Below are 25,503 nucleotides of genomic sequence, written 5' to 3' on the forward strand. Positions count from 1 at the left end.
TGATGCCAACCCTGAAACAACAACTATCAAGTTTGATTGCAACATATAATCATTGCTTTTAATAGTGCTCGTCTGTTTGATTACGTCATTAAATTAATTTTACCACACATTTCTGCCATATGTACATAGTCACCAGTTATAACTGAATTTTCTGTAAAGCTACTTTGCAACGATTTGTATCGTGAAAAGTGCTATACAAATTAACTTGAATTTTATTTTATATAAAAAAAAATCAGCAGTTTTGCAGTTGGGAAGAAGTGATAGGCCTATACATGTTGCAATGGCAGTAATAAATATATAAAGTAATTTTTAAAATTACTGGGGAAATTACATATAACTTACATAAAATGAGATGTTTAATATGACTTTAAACAAATATATTACGCTATTAAATATCATACTGATAAATAGTAGGCTAATTGACACTTTTTAGTTTCATTTTTAATCTTATTACTATTGGCTACTTCTCTATGCACCTTTTTATGTTTACGTTTTCTCGGTATTAAGTATCTGAACATTTCTCTTGTTATTGTTTGTGTTGACAGTATCTGTATATTGTGTATCCTACTGACAAAACTATTTAGCAAAAAAAAAAAAAAAAAAAGTCCATGGAATATTTCAGGGATAAATATAATTATAGCCTAGTACATTTGTCATATATTATTTATTATTTTCCTCACTTGTAATTACGTAGCAAATCACTCAGACGTTAGATAATACAAACATTATAACGATATAACAGCGATATAATATTGTCTCCGATTAACTTCTGACACACAGCCTACTGATGACGAGAGGCTCGAATTTTGCTCAGCGTTTCGTATAACACATATTGGAAACGCTGTCATTACGTTTGTCTCCTTCGGCTCTCCGTAGATCACCGACATATTGTTTGTGAGGAGCAAATTCTGGAACACAAGGAGAGAGTTAAGATTACAGCGTTGATATAACCAGTCATCAAATCGTATCTCAGTAAAGAAAGCACGATGGGTAAGTATCCAACCTATACTCTCTTTTGACGCGTTAGTTCTTTTATTCGCGTCCTTCAATGACCAAATCTGTAGCTGAAAAGCCGAGAGAAGCTACATCATGTCAGTTAAAACATGAGTGTGAAGGGCCAGTTAGCTTAGCACATTGCTGTACTCGAAATATGTGTTTACCAGTGAACCTCAGAACAGACATTTGAAGCTTAAATGTCTTTATATAAGTTTTATTGGGTGTTGTCTGAGGGGAAGAAGTCGGTTTTGCGTCTTCGTCGATGTGAACGCTTAGTCATGTTCAGCCACAGATTGTGAAATCGTTTCATGTTTGAGTCTACATGGTGAATGAAGAGGAAATGCTCAGACATTACACGTTGAAAAGCCCAGTGAACTGCCATCTTCTACATAAACGATGGCCATAAATGCTGTTTAGGTAGACACCTGACTGGAATTAGGCAGAGTAAACAGTTACTAAGCTCCAATGTCAGCTAGTTCAGCAGTCGGCTCTAACATGTGGTCCACCCAGAGAGCTGGCACTTTCTGTTTTAAATCCGTGTACTACATATTTTTTATTTATTTATTCTTTATTTGATCGGGACAATGGACAATAAACTATTACCCCAGAATTAGCTACAGAGCTAAATTTCATCTGCTGTCCCTGGGCAGGAGTACACCTGTAATTATCAATAACATACAAATTAAACATGGTAGAATACAAGAAGTATAAAAACAAAAGTCATTACCTTGTATAATCAATGATCACAAACCTGACTTGCCTTTAAAAATATTTTCAAATGTAATTTAAACTGCACAAAGTTTGTACACTGTCTAATATCAGTTGGTAAACTATTCCAATTGTTTACAGCTTTTACAGAAAAAGCTGATCATCCAAAATCAGTTTTTCTAAAATGCGCTTCACAGTCATCTCTTAACGAGGCTCTTGTCTGTCTTATGCTGTCATTGCGCAATGAAACAAACATCTTTAAAGGTGGAGGTGCAAGATCATTCACAATTTAATACATTAAACTACAATCGTGAAATATTACAAAGTTTTTAAAAGTAAAGAGATTGTTTTTGAATTATAAGACAATGATGATGTCTGTCAGGTTTCTTATCAAACACTTTTATAGCACGTTTGTATAAACTATGTAAAGGTCTAAGAGTAGATTTTCCTGCTTGGGACCATGAAGTGATAAGGTATGAGAAGTGAGGAAAGATTAAAGAGTGCAGAAAGATTCTTGCAGCTTCTGCTGAAAGCTCCGTATAAATTAAAAATTTCTAAGTTGGGGTGTAACTGTACAAACTATTTTTTTAACATGTTTTTTAAATGTTAATTGAGTATCTAAAATAACTCCAAGGTATTTAAAATCCGATACAATTTGTAATCTTTCACCATTTACTAATATATCTGGTATAACCTCCTCCATCTTTCTAATCTTAAAATACATACAAGCAGTTTTCTGGAGGTTTAACGATAAACAACACTGATTTAACCAGTCTGAGATTTTTGTCATAACAGCAGATAGTTTTTGTGATACCTGTTCGTTTGTTTTAGCATGTACACAAATCACAGTATCGTCTGCATACATTTGAATAAATGCATCAGAACAAACATCTGGAAGATCATTCAGGTACAAACTAAAAAGTAGAGGTCCTAGTATGGACCCCTGAGGTACCCCTGTTAAACAGTGTCTTGTTGAAGATATACATGTTTTAATCCGGGTGCATTGTTTCCTTGATGTTGTTTCCTTGATACTACATCGGATGTAACGGTAGTAGTTGTGCCGTTTCTTTGTGTAACCCCTTGGTTATGTTTTGTTATGCATGTACTCCTGGTACATGTCCGTTATATATGACTTGGACCCGCATCTTTGGTGAGTACTATTGAATGGCCTGTTTGGGACAGGGACGATACAGACAGGACGGTCAGATTGGGTGACAGGATCTGAATGCTGCTGACTTGTTTTTTTCCGGTCTTATGGGCTACTATTTCAATGAATCATCACAGTGGAAATTAATGTGACATCTGACAGCTTTTCCATGACAATTTAGAGGTTTTCACACACTGGCAGTTCAGTTTGCAATTTGAGTATGGGTCAGTTTAGGCTGCAGGTTTGGCTTTTCATCGCTTTCCATCATGCAGATTTGATATTGAGAACATCCGTTTCTTTTACACTCTGCTTTTATTTAGGGTTTTTTTTTTTTTTACTTTTTGTTTTGTTTTGTTCCCAGATCAGCCAATGTTTTAGATTTTTGTTTGCTGTTACAAAATAATCACTGACCCTGCCACACACACATTTCTTTTTCTGTTTCTTGATACAACACACAAATTTTAGATAATAGTGAATTTCTTGAATCTAAATTATTACCACAGCAAAAACAACTAGCTTATCTAATATAAAGTTCAAACATTATACAAGTAAACAGTCAGCAATAAAATAAGAACAAATAAACAAATGACAAAGTACAGATACATAAAATGGTACATATAACCGTATTATTCAGGTGAGAAATACTACAGAAATTGAATGTAAAAACACTAGATTATATAGATAGATCCTTGTTAAAGCTACAAAAGTTGTTAAAGAGCAATGAGTGATTTTGCAGGTTGAAAGGATAGTCCACACCCTGATCCCGTCTCCTGTTTGTCCCTAGTGCTCCATCTTTAAGCCATAGCAAACACACTTCTTTAAAATAGTTCTTCAACGGGGGCCCAGCCCACACTGCTATTTGTGAAGCCCATGTGATGGGCAACTATGTAATGGAGCACTTGAGTCGAGTAGAGCCACAGCTTGCTTGTAGAACGGAGTCATTATGATGTTCTTTCTCTTCTTAAAGGAATAGTTCGTCCAAAAAATGAACATCCTACTCATCCTTAATTTGTTCCAGATCCTTATGATTGTCTGTCTTCCAAGGAGAACTTAATGTAATGTAATGAAAATGAACCGGGGAGACTCTTGGGTCTAAAATAACAAAAAAATAAGTTATTCACTGAAAATCTTGACATCTGTCATTGGTTTACTTAGCATCTCTGATTTATGAATAGATTTGTTTTCCTCAGTGATTTGGTCTGAATTTAATTTATGAATCTGATTGATCAAGTTCTCAAGTTTCGCTCATGACACAAAAATATGGTCTTGATTTTGTGTCCCCTTGAAAGCCCCAATTCCCACTCCCCATTTATTTTAGTTACATGGAAAACAGCAACCAGTTAGTCTACCATTCAGAAGTTGAAGGTTTGCTTTTTAGATTTTTATATATATATATATATATATATATATATATATATTAATGAATGAAATATTTGTATACGGTAAGATGAAGAAATCAAAAGTTACAGCAAAGACTTTTATAATGTGACGAGATTTTATTTCAGATAAATTGTTCTTTTGAAAGTCAGAGAATCCTGAAAAAGAAAATGTATCCCTGTTACCACACAAATGTTTTTAACATTGATAATAATAATACAGTTTGTTTCTTAAATCAGCATGGTAGAAAGGTTTATGAAAGATCATATGGCACTGAAAACTGGAGTAATTAAGTTAAAACCCCACAGAAATAAGCAGAATTACAGCACAGAAATAAATTGTAAAATATTTAAAAATAGAAAGCAGTTATTTTAAATTTTAGTAATTTGACAATAAGACTGGAGAGTAATTGTGGTAAATTCAGTTTTGCATCACAGGAATACATTTTAAAATATCTAAAAATATTAAGCAGTTATTTTAAGTTGTAATAATTTCACAATATTAATAAATTTACTTAATTTTTAATCAAATTAATGCAGCTTTGGTGAGCATGAACTTATTAAAAAAAAAATAATAAAAAATAAATAATAGATCTTAGTGACCTCAATCTTTTGAGTGCAGATGATTTAAAAGTTCTTCCTATATGGGTTTGGAACAACAGTAAATGGTGACAAATGTCATTTTTGGGTGAACTTTTTTTTTGTTTTTTAAGCCATGGCCTATATTGCTCATAAGCAGATAAATTGTTGGCCTCACCCATCAGGAAGCCTGATTTCAACAGTCAAGCTGAAACTTGTGGTAGTTCTCTGCCCCAGAACTGCAGATCTTTACTGATTGAAGGTTATGGAGGCCTTCACATGGTGCCAGTGCTGATTTTAGGTTATTTTCCTCCTTTGAGACACAATACGATTATACAGAAAAGATGGGAGCAGATCCAAGATCAGAAACTGTACTCTCAGGCGCTTTGTCTGTTAGAGCCCTGATGTGCTCTCTGTAGCATTAGCCAGTCATCATTCGTAGCCTCCTCTGCTCCCAGTGCCGCACGAATGCTGAGGCAGGCTGCTTTAGCTGCTTGCTCATGCAAACAGCGTTTAGACACCCTCACTAAAAGTGGTTTTGCTCACTCACTCCGGGTGGCTCTGTTCAAGTGTGTTGTGCTCAGCACAAACAGACCAAAGTGAGTAATGAAGGTGGAGATAGCTGCTGAGATTGCTGAACGGTTTCTCCAACGTTCATTGTTATGTTTTGAAGGGATGGGTTTAATAAGCTATGCACTTCCACATTAATTTTCATCTCGTTACTGACGACATGTGCGCTCTTGCAGATGGCGCACCCATTGAAATGGTCACAGCTGTTTTGTTTTTCCTGTCAGATGCCCACTTACATGAGCATATTCGTCCACCGTGGACAGTTTGTGCAGGTCTTGCACTTATCGTTTCCTCACTCTAGCATCTCATTGACAGAAATATGAACTGTACGATTTTCATTGACGTCTGAAAACAGGCTTTGTATCCCAATTCAAAGACTTCAAATCAAGATATTTATTATTTAGACAAAAATGTTTATAAACTACCATTCAAAAGTAAAATTCTCTAATGTTCACCAAAGCTGCATTTATTTGATCAAAAATACAGTAAAAGCAGCAATATTGTGAAAATATTGAAACTTATTTCTGTTTTAATGAATGAAAAATATATATTAATTTGTCATTTATTCCTGCATCATTATGTCAGTCTTCATTGTGACATGATCCTTCAGAAATCATTCTAATGTGCTGATTTGCTGCTCAAGAAACATTACTTCCTATTAGCAATGTTAAAAACAGTTCCACTGCTTCATATTTTTGTGGGAACCATGACACATTTTTTTTAGGACTCTTTAATCCTCTGCTCCTAATTAAAAGGTTTGGCTATTTCAGCTGCATACTGTCTTTAAGAGCTGTTGGGAGACTCCTATATCTGAGCTGTGATGTCTCACAATCTAAAGTAGACAAAACGAATTTGTGTTCTCGTGTTTTATCAGTGAGACCGGAGATTTGAATGATACTAGTGCTAATCTTGCTTATTTAGATCAATAGAATGCAGCTATAGGGTTGTTGGGAGGTTCAATTTCATGGTATATTTAGGATCAAAGCTATATGTTGTGTTTTTGGAGATGTCTATAAGCCATTACTGATTCGTTCTGTTCTGCAGAGCCTTCAGGAAGTCCGGCGAAGGATAATTTCAGGATGAACCGCTACAAGAACAAAGCACTCAACCTGGAGGAGATGCGTCGGAGAAGGGAGGAGGAAGGCGTTCAGCTGAGGAAACAGAAGCGAGAGCAACAGGTGACTGTCCACTTTTCTTTCTTTTCATGTTCCCTATGTTCCCTTCATGTCTTTTAAAGGTAACCTGAAATAATAATAAACCTGGATTTATCTGGAATAGAAATATTTAATGTTATTGTGTTCTTCTTGACTGTCTTTCTGTTAAAAAAGTTAAATGGTCTGTGAATGCAGTTTCATGTTAAACTTTAACTGTCACATCAATGGATGCCATTCGCACCATTGATTCTCTCGATTTCTCTTGGCAGCTGTTTAAAAGGAGAAATGTGGAGCTGCTTGGTGAAGAAGGGGGGATGTTTGACAGTCCACTTATGGATTCCTACGTCTCCTCCACCACAGCCGCAGTGAGTTCAAACCCAAATGCATAGTTTGCCTTCTCCCGTTATGTCACTTTCAGGCAGAGGTAACACTGGGACTGTTGTTAGTAGTGCATTATGACCCCTTAATTCAATACGCACTATTGATTTGGAGTTCTCAGAGGTGCAAACCCGGGCCGAAAACAAATTACACTCATTGATCTAGAGCAAGTTTGTCCTATGTGTTTTTTTTTTAGGATGGAGTAATTACAAGAGACATGGTGGAAATGCTCTTCTCAGAAGATCCTGAACTACAACTGGACACAACGCAGAGGTTCAGAAAACTGCTTTCCAAAGGTATCTGACACAAACACATGTCTGGAGTTGCCTAGAAGCGTGGATGATTTTTAATAAATCCATCTACTTGTTGTTCAGAACCAAACCCTCCTATTGACGAGGTGATAAGCACACCAGGAGTTGTGAATAGATTCGTTGAGTTCCTTCAGAAAAGTACAAATTGCACATTACAGGTGAGATGCGATGAAAGCTACACTACTTTCTCTTTGTGTTCTCGTGTTGAAGTTCTAAAATCTAAAATCAGATCCTTGAAAGGCTGTGGTTTTTCCCCTTAGTTTGAGGCCGCTTGGGCGCTGACCAACATCGCGTCTGGAACATCTCAGCAGACAAAGTTTGTGATCGAGGCCGGTGCCGTACCTGTCTTTATCGAGCTTCTCAACTCCGAGTTTGAAGACGTGCAGGAGCAGGTACAAGTTATAAAGCTGCGAGGGATAAGTCACCTTGTTTTGTTTGTGCTAAACGAGTATGAATCCCATGTGGGTATGTTAATGAATCTTCATGTCACAGGCTGTTTGGGCTTTGGGGAACATTGCGGGAGACAGCGCTGTGTGCCGAGATTATGTGCTAAATTGTAACATCCTTCCTCCTCTACTAATGTGAGTGCTTGGTTTTTCTGTTCACCTTACATGAGGCCACAGTACTGGTGTTTATCTGACATAGCAGTGAACTGAAAATCTTTTGCAGGAGAAACAAATTTTTTTTCCTGAAGATAAGGATTACTTGTTTCCTTAATGATACGTTTTCCTTCCCCAGGCTGCTGACCAAATCAACTCGTCTCACAATGACCAGGAATGCTGTGTGGGCCTTGTCAAACCTCTGCAGAGGCAAAAGTCCACCCCCAGACTTTGAGAAGGTCTATACTGCTTATCTGTCCCTTTGGCAGCCCTCTCATTTTCCTTGTGTTTAAGAAGGCACTTTACAGGATGATAGAGATACCAAATTAGAAACCAAGGTGATATTAAACAAAATAATAATATTAATAAATGTACAGCAATGCCAATCTATCCACTGTATATCCTAGAGGCTTAGTGTGAGCTTGTTTAATAACTTGAGCTAGGAAGTAACCCAGAAGAGTGCCCTAGCAACCAGCCATTACAACCTAGCAACTACCGAAAATACCCTACTATGAAATGCTTAACTAACTTGAATGTAACATGCCTTTTTTTAAACATTTAAATATAGTAATTTATATAAATTATTTATACACTGATGTTAGAAGATAGCATTGAAATATCCAGAGAAAATACATTTGTATATGTATTTTAACTGCCCTTTTTAAATAACTTTCTATTCACTAAATGGTCCTGGAAAAAATGCATTACTAAGCAGTGCAACATGTATGTATACATTTGTATATTAGAATGATTTCTAAAGGTCTTTGTGTGTCATGAGTCTGTGTCTCATATGACCGTGAAGACTATGAGTAATGGCTGCTGAAAATGTAGCTTTGTCATTGCAGGTAGGGCTGTGACGGTTGCCGTGACAACCGCGTCACCGCGGTGGTCGGTTGCTACCGTGGTTGTCTACTGCCACTGGCGGTAGTGCACGTGACGTCACAAAGTCTAGAGCAAGCATAATACAAAGTTTTGTATATAAATGTAATAACTGTAATAGTTGCAAATTCTAAGTCTATGGTAATTAACAAATTACCTCAAACACAGCGTTTCCTTTAGATTGGCAGATTTGAGTGCGGGAAAATAGTTTATGCATTCAGCAAATTCATTTAGTGTTGGGCGATGGATCTTGTTGGGAAAGCAAATGACACCTCACTGATCTGGAGTCATCTGCATTCATGTCACCCATCAGCGTTTGCACAAGTTCTCGTGATCGCAAACACTGGCTGGTCAGGTTTGGTGGGGCTTTCTCCAAACTGGCCAAATACAAACGAGACAGCAATAAATAAAAGATGGTAACAAGAAATATGGACGCAACACAACCGCGTTGCGACAGGTTTAGTCTGTCTAGTGTCTATACAGGACATTTGAACTCCGTGTCAGTACCTCACAGACCGGACGGGGATTTATCATGTCGTGTTGTGCTGCATCCAGTGTAGCATCACTGATTATAATGAGTATTTTGTTGTGCTGCGTCGCTTGCGTTCGTTAGACAGGGTGTATTTAACTTTCTTTTTTTAAGGTACTTTCTTGTTTAACTGCATTATTTCTTTGATATTTATTGTAGTGTTTTGCAGGCGGCATTCACTGACAGAAGTGCTCAAATAAACACGAACTGACGAGTTAAATAGGATGTGTTAGATGAGTGAGACAGTGCTGGGCTGATTTTATAGACATGTGCATACATATAAATATATCCTGTATATAATATATATAAAATATATTACATGCATGCATAGTTTAAGTCAGCTTTAATCACCTTTTTTGGTAATTAAATGAATTAACTGACCACGACACTGCTTGCACATAGTTTATTTCGCAGTTTGATATGAAAGTATACGCACAAAGAAAGCGCGCACCGGTGTCTTTGAGCACAGGACCGTCCGCGCTCACTTAACTTGCACCTGATAATAAAGTGAGTGGAGCGCGTGTCTGAAATGTCTCCTGTTCAGTCATTCTGCGACTGAATAAATTCACTTCTTGTCATGAGAAAAAGTGACAGAAGGAGCAGTTGTGAGTGGGTGGCCATCCCCGCCCCTACGTTAAATATTTTGAATACGTTAAACTGAAAAAAATTATCGCCTTCGTTAACGAGCAACTTTTGACACTCATATATATATATATATATATATATACAGTACAGACCAAAAGTTTGGAAACATTACTATTTTTAATGTTTTTGAAAGAAGTTTCTTCTGCTCATCAAGCCTGCATTTATTTGATCAAAAATACAGAAAAAACAGTAATATTGTGATATATTATTACAACTTATAAATAATAGTTTTCTATTAGAATATACTTAAAAAATAATTTATTCCTGTGATGCACAGCTGAATTTTCAGCATCATTACTCCAGCCTTCAGTGTCACATGTAACATCCAGTCTATCACATGATCATTTAGAAATCATTCTAATATTCTGATTTATTATGAGTATTGGAAACAGTTCTGCTGTCTAATCTATTTGATGAATAAAATGTTAAAAAGAACTGCATTTATTCAAAATAAAAATAAAATTCTAATAATATATTTTCTTTACTATCACTTTTTATCAATTTAACACATCCTTGCTGAATAAAAGTATTGATTTTATTTAAAAAAAAAAGAAAACAAATTGACCCCAAATTACTGACCAGTAGTATATTGTTATTACAAAATATTTATATTTTAAAAACATAGCTTCTTTTTTTTTTTTTTACTTTTTATTCATCAAAGTATCCTAAAAAAGTATCACATGTTCTGAAAAAATATTAAGCAGCAGAACTGTTTCCAACTTTGATAATGAGTCATCATATTAGAATGATTTCTAAAGGATCATGTGATAATGATCCTAAAAATTCAGCTTTGCATCACAGAAATAAATGATAATTTAAAGTATAATAAATTTAAAAACAATTATTTTAAATTGTAATAATTTATCACAATATTATATTTTTTTTCTGTATTTCTGATCAAATAAATGCAATCTTTTTCATATTAAAAAGATTGTTCAAATAGAAAAGTGGTTTTAAATTGTAATAATATTTCCCAATGTTGATTGTTTTTACTATGTTTTTTTTTAAATAAAAATAATCCTTATGAAATCTTACCAACCCCAAGATTTGAAACAGAAGTATACATTTAAGTAACATCTCAGATATTATGCATCAAAAGTGTTTGCACACGACTCAGTCATTTCATTATGCAGTATTTTTTATTTTTATACATCATTCTAGACCTAAACTACATTTACATATTCCACAGACTTCATATTGATAGCTGTTTTTGCTCTTGCAGGTGTCTCCATGCCTGCCTGTGCTGTCCCGTCTTTTGTTCAGCAGTGATTCAGACCTGCTGGCTGATGCCTGTTGGGCTTTGTCCTATCTCTCCGATGGGCCCAATGAGAAGATCCAGGCAGTCATTGATTCAGGGGTCTGCAGGAGGCTGGTCGAGCTGCTCATGTGAGTCCGCTACATTGGCATTTCTAGGTCATATTGAAACTGGTTTTAATTAACATTTAAGTTTCATAATGACAGATTTCAGAGTGAAACTGAATATTCAGCAGGGCATAACTAAAAATGTGGATTTGATTAAATCCTCCACATTTGACTACGGTATAATGAAAAGGGGGAAGTATGACAAGAATACTTCTGGGGAAACTCAAACATAGATGTCTTTTAAAATGATTCATGTTAATTTTCCATACTGCAAAAGCATTTTTGTGACCAGTAGCATTCAAGCTCGAAAAAGACCAAAACAATAAATGACTGATGTGCCATATTTAAAATCCAAATAATTACAAACTTTAAATAGAATCTGTTTAGATTTAATTTTGTTTTTAAAACTCAGATTGCAAGAATATGTATCAACAGATAAAAAAAACATAATAATTGAGCTTTACCTGATCAGTCCGCAAGCTATATTATTATTATTATTATTATTAATATATTAAAATCAAACACTCTGATTAAAGTGCTAAACAAAACAACATATACAATCAAGATTATACTGAATTTTATTTGGCTTAAATTATTATTATTATTTTATTTTTTTTATATATTCTTCAAACAACTGGAAACACAAAATGAGTCATGGTTCATTCATTTAATGTCAGTCCTCAGTTTTTTGTTTAGCAATACAGAAAATATCTATAACCTTTAGTCAGGTTAAATTCCATTTTTAAATTTAAAATAGATGAAAACGAGCCTGTGAGGAATAGACTTGCAGTCTTTACAATGGCATGCACTGTATAAAATTGTGCATTTTCACAACTTTTCGTTTCTTTAAAGGTTTTTCAGAAATTTGTCAGCTGAACATTCACTATGTTCTCAGACAGTGCAACCTATTGAACGCTCTGTACTTCTGTCCCGTGTTCATTCCTGTCTAAAATTAAATATGTCTCTACCCTGACTGAGGATCTATATCAGGGGCCTTTCAAATATTGTCCTTTTGAATCATAAAGGTTGAGAACTACCAGTCTTAATAGATGACCAGTTTCCTATTTTCTTGCAGGCACACTGATTACAAGGTGGCCTCTCCTTCTCTGAGGGCTGTTGGAAACATTGTTACAGGAGATGACATTCAGACACAGGTGTGTATGTGTGTGAGCAGATGTTTATTCGTCTTCATGTATGATTATCTCTGGTTTTGTACAGGAGATGGATGGTCTCCTTATGCTTCTATTCTCTCTGTCCTAGGTGGTGTTGAACTGCTCCGCTCTCCCCTGCCTCCTGCACCTGCTCAGTAGCGCAAAGGAATCCATCAGGAAGGAGGCCTGCTGGACCATCTCCAACATCACAGCGGGAAACAGAGCGCAGATTCAGGTACACCATGACCCACACTCCACATCTGCTACCCAGAGGCACACTCGAGGGCTCAGCTTGTTTATCATGTGCTGCAGGGTTGCACGGCTGCACCCTCAAACCTTCAAAGGAGTGCACTTGTTTGTAGTGTCTACGTAGGATTTATTTTTGGATTTAAGGATGACTTTAATCCTCTGTTCTTTTTCTCCTCTGTTATCAACGTCTTCTGCAGGCCGTAATAGATGCAAACATCTTTCCAGTCTTGATAGAGATCCTACAGAAAGCCGAATTCCGCACCAGGAAGGAGGCAGCATGGGCGATCACTAATGCCACGTCAGGTGGCACGCCTGAGCAGATCAGGTGAGCTCATAGCGTGCGCTTTCACGCGGTTTGTTTTAAACATTCAGACTTCTGACTAAAGTGTCTCAAAGACTGCTGTATCATTTGCCATCGCCATCACTTTGTGAATCAGGTCATTGACATGGAGCTCACTTTTGGCGAGCAGATCTAATGGCAATATATGAACTGATATCATAGAGAGGACCCCTGCAGACCTGCATCACTGTGTGTCAAGGTTAATTAATCACCTAAATTTTGATAATTTGACTTTATGACAAGGCCAGGTTAGCTCAGTTAGTAAAATGTCATGTGGTGCGACTTCCCAGAGAATTATAAAAACGTGTAAGGAAAATATGTTTTTACTTTTTGCTTGATGGTTATACCACATGACATTTTAGAGTAATTCAGTTTAAATATTTGATAAATGGTATAAACATTTTTCAAAACTGAGGGAAAAATCTAAAGATGACAATACTTTTAAAGTTTCCTTTTTCTTTTTTTACCCTCTTTGTCATAGACCTAATTGTAAGCCTAGATTTGGCTTTGCATTTATATTAACTACGGATGCACTGGTCATAATCTAAAATTTTGCTACATAAAACAACTGCACAAAAAACAAAAACAGCAGAAACAAATAAAACGGCAGATGGCCTAAATGAATCACTCTCTAACAGTAGGTGGCGCTTACGGAACAAAAGCAATAGCTTTTCCTTTGTTAAACTGGTTGTCCGAGTGGCCTTAAAAAGTCTTAAATTTAGTTGCATCAAATTTAAGGCCTTAAAAAGTCTTAAATTGTACAAGAAAGTCTTAATTATGATTCCAAGAGGTCTTAAATTTGGGGATGGAAAGACCAGAATTGCGATATTGCTGAATGTGATGATTAAACTTCAAAAGCCTAACGTTATGATTTTCATAAACATGAGCTCTGCACATTCAAAGTCTGCTGCTTCTCTGCTTTGTATTCTGCCATTACTGGGGAAACTTTCTACCATATTTCTACCAAACGCTCCACCTGCTGGCAGACAATGATTGAGCATTTTCAATAAACTGTTGTTTTATTCAGAGCTTAGACTAATGTGAAAATCCACCCATGTTTTTACCCTGCAAACACGCAGAGCTTTAAATGTGAGCTGGTGGAACGATGAGAAGACAATGCATTATAAAAATCTAAACATGGAGTGGGCGATATGTATAGTCTGTGATTAATGTTGTAATTGTCGTTTTAAAGATGGGCGATATTTATATTATGAGTATATCGTATATCATCTACTAAAATGCATTAAGAATTAACACATAATTTCATATAATATCACACAAAGAGTGCTGTTTTGTTTTCCTCCAAAATTAAGCATGATTACAAATGTGATTTTGATTTTTATACAACAGTTCAATAAACAAATAGTTAATATTAAGAGACTTAAGTTTTAGACTCCATATTTCCTGTTTTTGCCTCATTTCTCCAAAAAAATCTTTTCAAACACAGCCGCTGTTTTGCGTCTCTGAGCAACAGGACACTGTTTTGTTTCTGAATGAATCGACCGTTTAAATGATTTGGTTCAAACGTAATGACTCGCTTATTAACAGTGACTTGCTGCAGACTACTGGCGGTTTTAATTTCACATTTAATGTGCCTTTTTATTTTTCAATGTTTTATATTTAAAATATCAAAACATTATTTAATGCATTGGTAAATGCAGGTTAAGGTATTTATTTCTGGACACTCGTTTACATTCAGAGATGCATATAAACCTCCACCCCCTAATTCAATATTTAGAAATTTCTTCTTCTGCCTGCTACAGTATTTTCTGTGCAGGTGTGTTGTGCTCTCGTATTTGTGTCCAGTCTCTCTGTTAACATCCTGTTTAATACAGACTTTGTAATATTTCTATTACAAACTCTGGGAAATGAGTCGACTGGTGCATCTCTGATATTTACCCTCTTTGCAGCCTCTTTTTGTCTGTGTTGCTTATTTTGACCAAGAATCATCCACAATGCTCACATAATATGCTGTTTGTCAATATGTTTGGATTTCAAGACACATGACACCTTTGGTTGCTGGAGAATAATCCGCCACACTCATCAAGATAAAACTGGGTTAGAGCTGACCTCAGAAACAAATTCTCAAGTTTAAGTTTAGCATGACAGCCCATTTAAAGTGCTCCCCCCAATCCTCGTCTGGCCGACTTGGGTCTTCTCAGAAGGCTATTAGAATGGCTCAACTCAAGCGCTAATATTGGAGTAGTTGTCTTGATCACCAGGGAGCACTTGCGATATGTTTATCCAGATTAAATTGCAATGTGGTTTTCATGCCATCGTCTGGAAGTAGCAGTGTGCTTAAAGTGTTTATTGCTATGCACACTTAGAGCAAATGGCTTCAGTTTTTTATCAGACACACTTATGGCATTTTGCAGCAGCTTCAACAGTGCTTTATTAAATATATCAGCCTTTAATGTGTACTTACAGAGTGCTTGCTTTAGCAACAACTTACCATCTAAGATATCATCTAATTTATAATGTACGAGACACATTTTTAACTGGAGTTTAGCATAAATGTGCTCTTATGACTTGATGTTATTATTGATGTGTAATGAGTATGCTTTACTTTTGGATTGTGCTCATGGAATTTTCCCTGATTCTTTATTTGTGATGTTTCTTAGCCTACTTTTAGACTGAAAGATAATTTTGGCTGTAATAAAAAACATCCTTCCATGTTTCACATTGCTTAAATGTTTTCTTGAATCAGTGAACGAGAAAGGAAACTAGGAGCAGTTGCTAGCCTAATGTTGATGTTCACTTGCCGACCTTGGGATGTTTGGCTCGTGCTCATGGCATCATTGTCTGTCTAAATCTGAAATGCAGATTATATTACAAAAAAACAGTGATTTGATGGGGTATGGCTTGCCAAATATAAATTCCCTCATCTTCAGTTATTTGTATTGTGGGAAATTAAATTATGATGTTTATTTTCTGAGAAATTAAGTACTGAAGGACAAATATTGTCCCAGTCGTACTGGTGCGTGTCTAGTTTTACAAATTGATTCATTCCACGAATTACACAAAGCAGCAGAAGGGGAAATAAATGATTTTCTGTGCCAACAATATGCAGACATTGGACTTAATTCTTGAGGGCAGTATTCCAAGCACAATGTTATTTGGAATGTGTTTTTTCCTATTGAATTAAGACCGAATATGGTGGCACACATGTTGCTGCTTATTCATTTCCATTATCTGTTTTTTTTTCTGTAGGTATCTGGTAAATTTGGGCTGCATTAAACCTCTCTGTGATCTGTTGACTGTGATGGACTCCAAGATCGTTCTGGTGGCTCTGAATGGTCTGGAGAACATTCTCCGACTCGGCGAGCAGGAGGCCAAACAGAACGGCAGTGGCCTCAACCCTTACTGCAGTCTGATAGAGGAAGCCTATGGTAACATTATATTCATCAAACCAAAAGAAATAAAAATAAAATCTGCCTGTTGTAGGGTTAATTTTGCTATATGGGTTAAGTTTAGGGTTGAATTTTTTTTTTTTTTTGTGGGCGGATTGGTTGACAATTTATTATGCTCATTTTGACTGCATTTATTTAATCAGTAATATAGAAAAAAAATGTAATATTGTGAAATAACATTAGTTTAAAATAAAAATGTATTAATATTGCAGCATTTCAAGAAGTTCAAAATTGTTAATAAAACTTTGCATCACATAGTTTTTCTTCACAAAATAAATGAATTCACTGAAATTCTATGTATGTTTCAGGTTTAAGTAGTAAAATGTCAAAACTTTAGAAACATGTTTGTAGGCGAAATGAACAAGCTTTTCCACAAAATCAGTCATTTTCTGTCACTATTCGTCTTTGTGGCAGCTTTTCAGATGGTTTACGTGATAAGGCAAGACTTCTTCACCTTGCAAATGATCGCTGAAAGCCAAAATGCTAAGAAATGCACACATTTTTTAGAAATTGTAACATGCTAAAGCCAAACACAGGGCTTATAGTTTTCCGTCGCTGCGAATGTTTTCTGTCAATTGGAAAACATGAGGGGAAAAGAAACATGAAGCACATTGTTGTTCTGCCGGTGTTCTGACAAATGATGCTACTTATCCGATTATGCTACAAACCCTGTATTTATCCTACCAAAAATCATCCCAGCTGTGATGGTGCATATCGTTTGCACATGCTTGAATCTTGCTTTTTAAAAGTAAAAGTTAACTCGCTGGCGCACTGTCTTATAGAACATTTTCTGTCTGTGCGTCCACAGTTCGCAATAAACTTGAGTGAGTGTTTCAAGATTATTAAGGTAGTTTGCTAATGTGTTATTGATTTTATACAACAGTTCAATAAACAAGAAGTTACTATTAAGTGACTTATGTTGAGTGACTATAACAGTATTGCCTGATTTTGCTCTATTTTGTCAATGAAAATAGTTCCAAATAAAGTCACAGCTCAGCCACTGCATGTCTCTAAAAGCGAACACAATGGTGTTTCATTCAATAATGAAAGTGCGTGTTTAAACGAATCTAGTGAGTCAGTGTTTCATGATTACTCATTCATAAAGACAGTCACTTGCTTCATTCCTGAATGATTCAGCCGTTCAAACGAATCGGTTGAATGAATGAATCAGTGCGAAGATCAGTGACTTGCTGCCACCTGCTGGCGTATTTAGGTTATTTTTAGCGTATAATTTCAGTTATTTAAATCATTTAATATTTTTATATTATTTTTTTTCTATTTACAATATTAATCTCAACATGAATTGAATTCCACTCATGCCACCTCTGAACCTCATTAATTGTCTGAAAATTGTACCTACAAGCCACTTCTGTGTCACCACTGTAGTACAGATACATTTTTTATTAATACTAATTTCATATGATTGGTAACTTATTTGTCTTATTCTACTTCTTATTATATTGTTTTAATTGGACATTTTAAAAAGCTTATAAATATAATAATATATAATAAATAAAATGAATTTGAGATAGATGATGACATATTTTTAATAACATCACAAAGGTAAAAAGAAACTGCCCATCGTATTAGGAAGGCTTATTTTTTAATTTTATCAGAATTGTTTTGTTATTAATCAGAAGAGCTCCTAAATTTTACAAGTGCTTCTAAATACAAGAAGAAGAAAAAGCCCTTAAACTCGGTGTGTGACCGGTATGGCTGTGAAATAGGGTTTGGCAGAGGAATATTTTTTTTTTTTTTTTTTTTTTTGCTTTAACCCTTGAAAATTGGCACTATTCTTTGATTGAGCACCCCAAAATTAAGAAACATTGTATTTCATTCAGAAAATATGATGCAGGGGGGTGTGATCAAAAACAATATTAAGTTTTTTTTTCTGTTTTTTTTTCTGGATACTTTGATTAAATAGTAAGTTTGAAAGAACAGCATTTATTTGAAATAGATTTTTTTAGTGTGTAAGTCTTCATTAGAATTTTTGATCTAGTTAGTGTGAATAATTTTACTTTTTATTTTTTATTTTTTTATGTAAACTCTCTCTCTCTCTCTCTGTCAGGGTTGGACAAAATCGAGTTCCTACAGAGTCATGAAAATCAGGAGATCTACCAGAAAGCCTTTGACCTCATCGAGCACTACTTTGGAGAAGATGAAGAGGATGCCAGTCTGGCGCCACAGGTGGATGAGAACCAGCAGCAGTTTCTTTTCCCGCAGCAGGAGGCCCCCATGGAGGGCTTCCAGCTATAACCAGCCTGTTCAACTCTCCCCGGCCGCCCTTTACCTATACACCCATCCCTGCACCCCATAACGCTACTAAAACATACACCAGAAACACTCAATCACTGAATTCTGAGTGAACCAAATTTCGACCCATGACCCATTTAGACACTGAGGTGTGTCTCACACAGGGGAACATATCCACTGCCCCGTCACTCACAAGAGATCTTGAGTTTCTTTAATTCCCTCACCCTCCTCAGTGATGCAGCTATATAATCATCCCCTCAGGTAGAAATCGTGGAGCTGTGTCCTTTATTATTATTATTATTTTTTTTTATAGGGGAGGTATGCTACAGTTCTTCCCTTTCACTGAAAGAGAGAATTGTTTTCTCATTTATTTAAAATCAGAGAATCCAGATCATCATCTTATTCTTTTGATCCTGGTTTGTTTTTCATTGTTTTGCATTTTTAGATTTATGTTTTTAGTTATTGATATCCTGGTGATTAAATAAGCCTGGTTGTGTTTGATCTGGCCGTGCTTTATAAACGAAACTCTACCGTAATATCTGCAGATGCGTTTTCATGAGCATTCTTCAAAGCTTTTGTGAAGCGGTTTCATTTCTCTTAGTATTAGAATTCATAATTTCAGATAGGTGTGGAGTTTATGTAGAGTCTATCTGACGTGGTGGTTTTGAAATAATCCAGGTATTTTAGTAAAAGATTATCCTAACATACAAAGTCATTACTGTTAAAAGACATTGACTGGAAAGTGGGGCCCAAAGAGCCCATTTAGTAAAAATAATGCCCAGTTTTCTTTTTTTTTTCTTTTTTTTTTTTTTAACCAGTCAGAGGTGAAATATCTAGTTGTAGGATGTCCGTGGTGTGCAGTGTTATAAATAACTCTTCTTTTGATCTAAAGGCTTTAACTTTGAAATGTGATCTGGGGGAAACACACACACACACACACACATCTGAGGGCCGGATTGATGCACATGAATGGAGTCTTAATTCTGCTCTGTGTTTATCGTCATTGATCGGCGCATAGTCATTCTGGGTGGTTGGAGGTGTTTGTTCAGCGCAGCCCTCAGTATGTGCATGTTGGGGTTTTGCATGGTGTTCAACAGTCATTCTGTATCCCTTGCCAGATCTTCATTCAACAATTAGCTTGCACTCATTAGATGGAGCAGTTCTGGTTTCTGTTGTTTTGCAGGTGCTGTAGGTATGGCAAGGAATACTTATTTAAATAATGAAATATATGGGCAAAAAAAAATATATATATATAGATATTATGTTCTATTTGCACACACCTTGCACACATACATACACTTCATAAACATGTACACAAACAGATTAGCATAAAACCGAGGGGAAATGACTTCCATGATCTCTCAAATCCTTTTTTTTTTTTCTCTCTCTCTCTCTCTCTCTCTCTCTCTCTCTCTGTATGCGAGTATGTTCCCGCTGATTTGTTCCACCGTTTGGCACTTTTTGAGTTGATGCACTAAAAGTTAAACACACCTGGGTTTGATGTCGGACTGCCGTGGATTGAATGAAAAGTTTGAATATTAACCTCTCGCACCCGTACGAAACTTACTGTGGTTTACTTTTAAAAACTGTGAGTATCCTGTGTTTGGTTGACTAGTATCTAGAAGCCTTTTCCTTCTATAAATGTCAATCTGATGCGATTTCCTGATCAGAACCGATAACCGAAAGTAGGTTTCCGTACTAATTCTGGTTCAAGAACCTTTTCGAAATCGACACTTGAATTGAACTCTTTGAAAATACCTCTCTACGATCTGATGTTCTTTGACGACAGTATCAACTTTAAATCAGTTCAGATCCTAGTTCTGCGTGATATTAGATGACATTTGCTGCATTTACAGGAAGTCCATCTCGGAATGAGGATGCTGCAGTCATCCAGATTTCCATACGCATCAGAGAAATGGGAAAATGGACTGAAATGATTGTGGAAGAGAAGTAAACTATGCTTGTATATATCAATATATCTAATGGTCTGTAAGACCACATGTGTGTTGATCAAAAAAACACAAAGAAATGATCTCTTAATGGAAATGCACTCCTATTCACAAAAGTGCCAATCAGACCAACAAAGACAAGAGGCTGATGCGTATCAATCTGTCTTTGATTTTTTTTTCTTCTTCCTTTTTTATTTACTTGAATGTGCACATATGTTGTACAAATATTGCTGCTCTGTTTTCTTATCTTACAAATTGTGATGGTCTGCTATTTGTACACCAAATTGGTAAACTCAAAGGTATAAAGAAAAAATGCATAATTTATTGTGCTGGATTAATTCATTTTTTATCCAAGGCCAATGCAATGTTGAAATACTGTCTCAGTGTGTACTGTTTGCTAAGCTTCTTTTCCTTTTGAACTTTGTTCTGTTGGCATAGAGGAAGTGAGAAACCTTGCTAACAATTGAAGGAGAAACTTTTCTTTTCTTGCCCTTGAGTATTTTTGTGTCTTATGAGCGCACTAGCTGACCATGTAGACCCAACTATGTTGTTTCAAGTCTAACTTCCCCGTGTAACGATCCGTAACACAATTACAGCAAATCCAAATCAGTTCAGGCCTCTTTCGTAGATGTTTTGTTCTAATTTAAGGACCTTTGCTTTAAGAAGCCAAAAGATTATTATTATTTTTTTTTGGATAAAACAAAACTGGGTGTCATATGATCCGTGTTATCTCTGTTAACTATAATTAAACCAGAAATTGAACGGTTATATTGTTATATTGGCACAGTACAAAGTTGCAGTCCTTGCACTGCTCTTTACTCCTTAAAATAACTTCTGAGAAGTGCAGAAAACAATGAGATATTTACAAAAGGCCACAAATAAGTGAAATTGGGTCTTTATGGTCTTCCGTCCTAGATCTTGTAGATGTTGACGTTCGGAGACTTTTTGTCTCTTTCAAACCTGGAGCCGATGCATATGGCTGTGTCTATTAATGCTGACTCGCCTGTGTTTACAATGCTACATGTTTAAGTACTTTTCATACACAATATTAAGACTTGCCCAGCTGGATATTGTATCCTGGTTTGGTGATTACTTTACTTTCCTTTTAAATGTATTTATATTTAAATCTTTTTTTTTTCACCTCTGCCTGCAGTTGCCCATACTGTGACTGACTTGACTTTACCGACGATATGAATGAGTGACGGGCACACGGTGTCACACAAACATATACATGAACAATTCTGAACAAATGTTTTCATTTTCTTTTTTGTCCAGATATCAATAAAATGATAAAACACCTGGTTTGTAATCGTACTTCTGTCCGTATATATAGAAGTGATTAGTACAGATGTTTTAGAAGGAAAAAGATTTTAAATTATTGGTTTAAATTGACTTTGCTTTTCCCCAATACTTTGAATTGCTTTGGTAAAACATATGCAGGTGTAATGGACTGAATGGAGTGCAGATACAAAATGGTCAACAGTAACTTAAAAAAAATGGGGGGAAATATGAAGCAGTGCTTTTACATATACTTTGAAAGCTTTTGTCAGTTAAATCATTTTCAAGTTGTTTCAGAGTTTGTATGCAAGTCAGTATTACTATAGTAAACAAAAGCATTTGTTGTTCTCAAATAGTGGATGTAACGGGCTGAATTAGTTCAGATGCTGAAGATTTAACCAACACCCAATTTTCTGATATGTACAGAATGACCTTTAAGGTGGCAAGATGTCATTGTTTGAAAGCTATTTTGAAAAGTGTATTGCCATGTTTTAAGCCACTTTTAACTGACCCCACTCGTTTAATGATAAACCATGAATATACATAAAATAAACCATATTGCTAGTTTCTGATAAAACACCATTCAAAGGTTTGCAATAGATCGATCAATAGATCAATAGAATAGTTTCCATATATGGAAATAGTTGTAAATGTTATGAAGTTTTTCATTGTTTTGTTATAATGGCATAAAGTAGTGCAGTTTTTTCCAGATTGCAAAAAACAGATTTCTCAAATTTAGAAACCCCAAAAATCCCCCTAAACTCAAAAATCCATTAAATAAACTGAAAACCCATGTATCTATTTCCTCCCACAAAAACAAAATCTTAAGTTACCAAAACAGTTTATTGATAATTGTATTACAATAATGCAGTCAGAAAAAAAAGGTTACATTTACTGCACACTTTAAATATTTCTCGGACAATATTGTAGTAATATTTATTTCAATATACTTTTTTTTTTTTTCATATTCATCTATTCCTGTATACACAATATTTTAAAATACCAAAAAAAAAAAAGGCGTGACTAGGCTACGGCTGACAAATTGTCACAAAACAAATGAATATCACACAAGACTCAAGTCTTTTCCCACCAAACCAAAGCACCGGAACTAGGGTGGCCATTTGTGCCATTTTTGCAGGACACATCCTGGCCAGGATTTCTATATTGCCTAAAATATTTACATTTTGGCTTTGGTTTCCTGTTTACATACTTAATGATGGTAATGATCATTTGACCAATAACCTGCGGACTTTGTACGTAAATCGACCAATCGTGGTGCGTGAGAAGGTGGGTTCTACAGAGAACGGTCAAAGCGATGCAAATACGTGTACATTTTAGTGTCGGACTGGAAAGCAGCATTGAGCTGACTGATCGTTGTATGACATCAAAGTAATGTGAGAGTGATTCAAAAGCACAAGAAGCCATTGGTCTGTGCAGCGCAAACAAAGCCAAAACATGGATATTTTAGGCAATATAGAAATCCTGGCCAGGACATGTCCTGCGAAATTGGCACGAATGGCCACCCTAACCGGAACTATAGACAAATCAAATATACATATCAACATATATAACATCATGATTTTCACACCAGGCTTGGCATCCATGCAACTCATCCGCCACACAGTTCAACTTTTTATTTTCATTTTCCCTGAGTAGAAATTGAGCTTGTGTTTCAACTCGTCATTTATGAAGTTCTTTCCATTGAGGTCTTCTAGAAGAGCTAGCACCATGTTCTTTGCCCTCTGTTCTCGTTTCTTCACGTTCCTCATGTCTCGCTCCAGACTCTCCACCCTAGCCAAGGCTTCACCGAGTCTAGCCTTTAGATCAGTGGGATCTGCTGGCAAGGCATAGGAGTGGTCCTAGAAGAAAGGAAGATGACATTTTTATGTTATCATGTTTATAACACATCACTCAAGCTTTTTGCTGCATAATTCACACAAATACTCACAACATTAGGCAGAGGTTTAGTCTCTTGTAACTGCTGAGAACAGTCCACTTGTGGCCTCTCTTCAGCTTTCCTTGATGTTCTTGTCTTCCTGGGTGCCACCGGCTAAGGTTGAAGAAACATTTATAACTGAGCGTAATGACAAGCGATCACAATTGTGTACTCTAATGGTAAACCTACTCTTTGTAGATGAGCTGGGAAACTGAAGATGGATGGTTTAGCTCCTTCTCGAATCCTGACAGTTTGACCTGTCCTGTCCACATCCTGTGGCTTAAAGTGCTCACTGCACAGCACCGAGCAGTGGCTGGCGGAGAAACCTTTCCTTCTCGTAGCGATTTCCCACTGCCTCCTCAATGCTTTCTCCCTAGGAAACCTGCAAAGTGAGAGAAAAGTTAGACAGCCAGCGAACAATCGTCAGATTCACAATATGTCAGTTACTCACCCGAAACAAGCTGCTTGTCATTAAAGTCAGTTTATAGAAAAATGGCAATATAGATGAAAAGTCTTGGGCAATTTGGTTTATAATGTAAACCATGGGTACTCTCAGTTTCAACAGGTTCATTGCATTATGTTTATTCCTAACAAAGGTCCAAACAGTAATAACTTGCATGATGTCAGTATTTAGTACAGCTATTGCGTTTTTTGAACAGTTTTCAGTAAAGTAAATTAAGCAAATGCCATTTTAGGATTTGGTGTCACGTGACAAAAATATTTTGTATATAGTAGAAAAGGCTTCTGATAACTAATAATGTAAGTAATAAACAACGAAAATCTTGTTACTGTGTTATCAGCTGAAATAACAAGGAAAGTGAAACTGTCACTTTTATTTAGTTTTTTTTGTTTACCTAACGTTACCTGAAACGTCATATCGCACAAAAGCACAAAGTTTCATTTGGCTTCATTTCTTTTCTGTAATGTGTTTTAGCTGAAGGTTTAGGTAGACAGCTACGTGGCTTGGTGGCGCTGCTCAAAACAGTGCGATGGGTTGTAAAAGTCGAGATGGACCACTATAATAAATCCCTATAAACTATAACACAACCAGAGACGTTATAAGAATTTCAGCTCGTAAGAACTTCACCTCGTGTGTCTTATACAGTCTCAGCTTTCACAGTTAGCGACTGTTATCGTTAACAACTAATAGTATGGCTCTTTTAATGTAAAAATGACCCGTAACAACCAGAATCAACAGTCTTACTTGTGGAAAGTAATTCCGCGGTGTCTGCTTTGTATTGTGCGGCGGTTTTTGCAGCCCCAGGCAGCACACGAATCAGGCATGTTTATTCTAGACAAGTCTTCTGACAAAGAGCTGCCCGCGCCAATATGGCGGCGACACTGACCCACAATGCGGATGATGGGCGCTCTCGTCAACAAGAAGATTCGAAACATTTAGTTCGAATCTTTTGTTCTGAATCAGTGGTTCGGAACTTGTGATGTCAGAAAATGAGGACTCTGTTATCGAAACATTTCATTTGTGTAATTTCATGTTTACAATTATGGTTTATTTTATTTATTCATTTTACATCTTTTGACTAGCAGGTTCTATTAGTTTAACGGTGTTTCGAGCACGGCTCAATTGGTTCAATTGATTCAAAGCTTCGGTTCGCCTTCACTATCGCCCAAATCGGCGTTATTGAGAAATAGTTTTCTAGCAATATTAATTCAAGGCTAATATAAAAACAAAATAACGAAAAATTC

At 36.0% G+C, this 25,503-nt stretch overlaps 2 protein-coding genes across 2 annotated transcripts; one reads left to right on the plus strand and one right to left on the minus strand.

Moving 5' to 3' along the window:
* The first annotated feature begins 826 nt into the window (after nucleotides 1–826).
* Nucleotides 827–21,883, plus strand: LOC132145533 (importin subunit alpha-7). The gene is made up of 14 exons (XM_059556641.1): nucleotides 827–990; nucleotides 6,421–6,554; nucleotides 6,800–6,895; nucleotides 7,105–7,204; nucleotides 7,283–7,377; nucleotides 7,480–7,611; nucleotides 7,712–7,800; nucleotides 7,958–8,057; nucleotides 11,094–11,257; nucleotides 12,309–12,387; nucleotides 12,494–12,619; nucleotides 12,831–12,958; nucleotides 16,184–16,362; nucleotides 18,452–21,883. The coding sequence occupies exons 1-14, from the start codon at nucleotides 987–989 to the stop codon at nucleotides 18,637–18,639; spliced, it is 1,614 nt and encodes a 537-aa protein (XP_059412624.1). The 5' UTR covers nucleotides 827–986; the 3' UTR covers nucleotides 18,640–21,883.
* A 1,513-nt stretch (nucleotides 21,884–23,396) lies between these two features.
* si:ch73-130a3.4 (uncharacterized protein LOC664763 homolog) lies at nucleotides 23,397–25,161 on the minus strand. Its single transcript, XM_059556646.1, has 4 exons — nucleotides 25,004–25,161; nucleotides 23,989–24,181; nucleotides 23,812–23,913; nucleotides 23,397–23,722 (listed from the first exon to the last, which is right to left on the minus strand). The coding sequence occupies exons 1-4, from the start codon at nucleotides 25,081–25,083 to the stop codon at nucleotides 23,489–23,491; spliced, it is 609 nt and encodes a 202-aa protein (XP_059412629.1). The 5' UTR covers nucleotides 25,084–25,161; the 3' UTR covers nucleotides 23,397–23,488.
* Between the last annotated feature and the right edge of the window lie 342 nt (nucleotides 25,162–25,503).

The sequence above is a fragment of the Carassius carassius genome, chromosome 8 (assembly GCF_963082965.1).
Source record: "Carassius carassius chromosome 8, fCarCar2.1, whole genome shotgun sequence".
Taxonomy (NCBI): domain Eukaryota; kingdom Metazoa; phylum Chordata; class Actinopteri; order Cypriniformes; family Cyprinidae; genus Carassius; species Carassius carassius.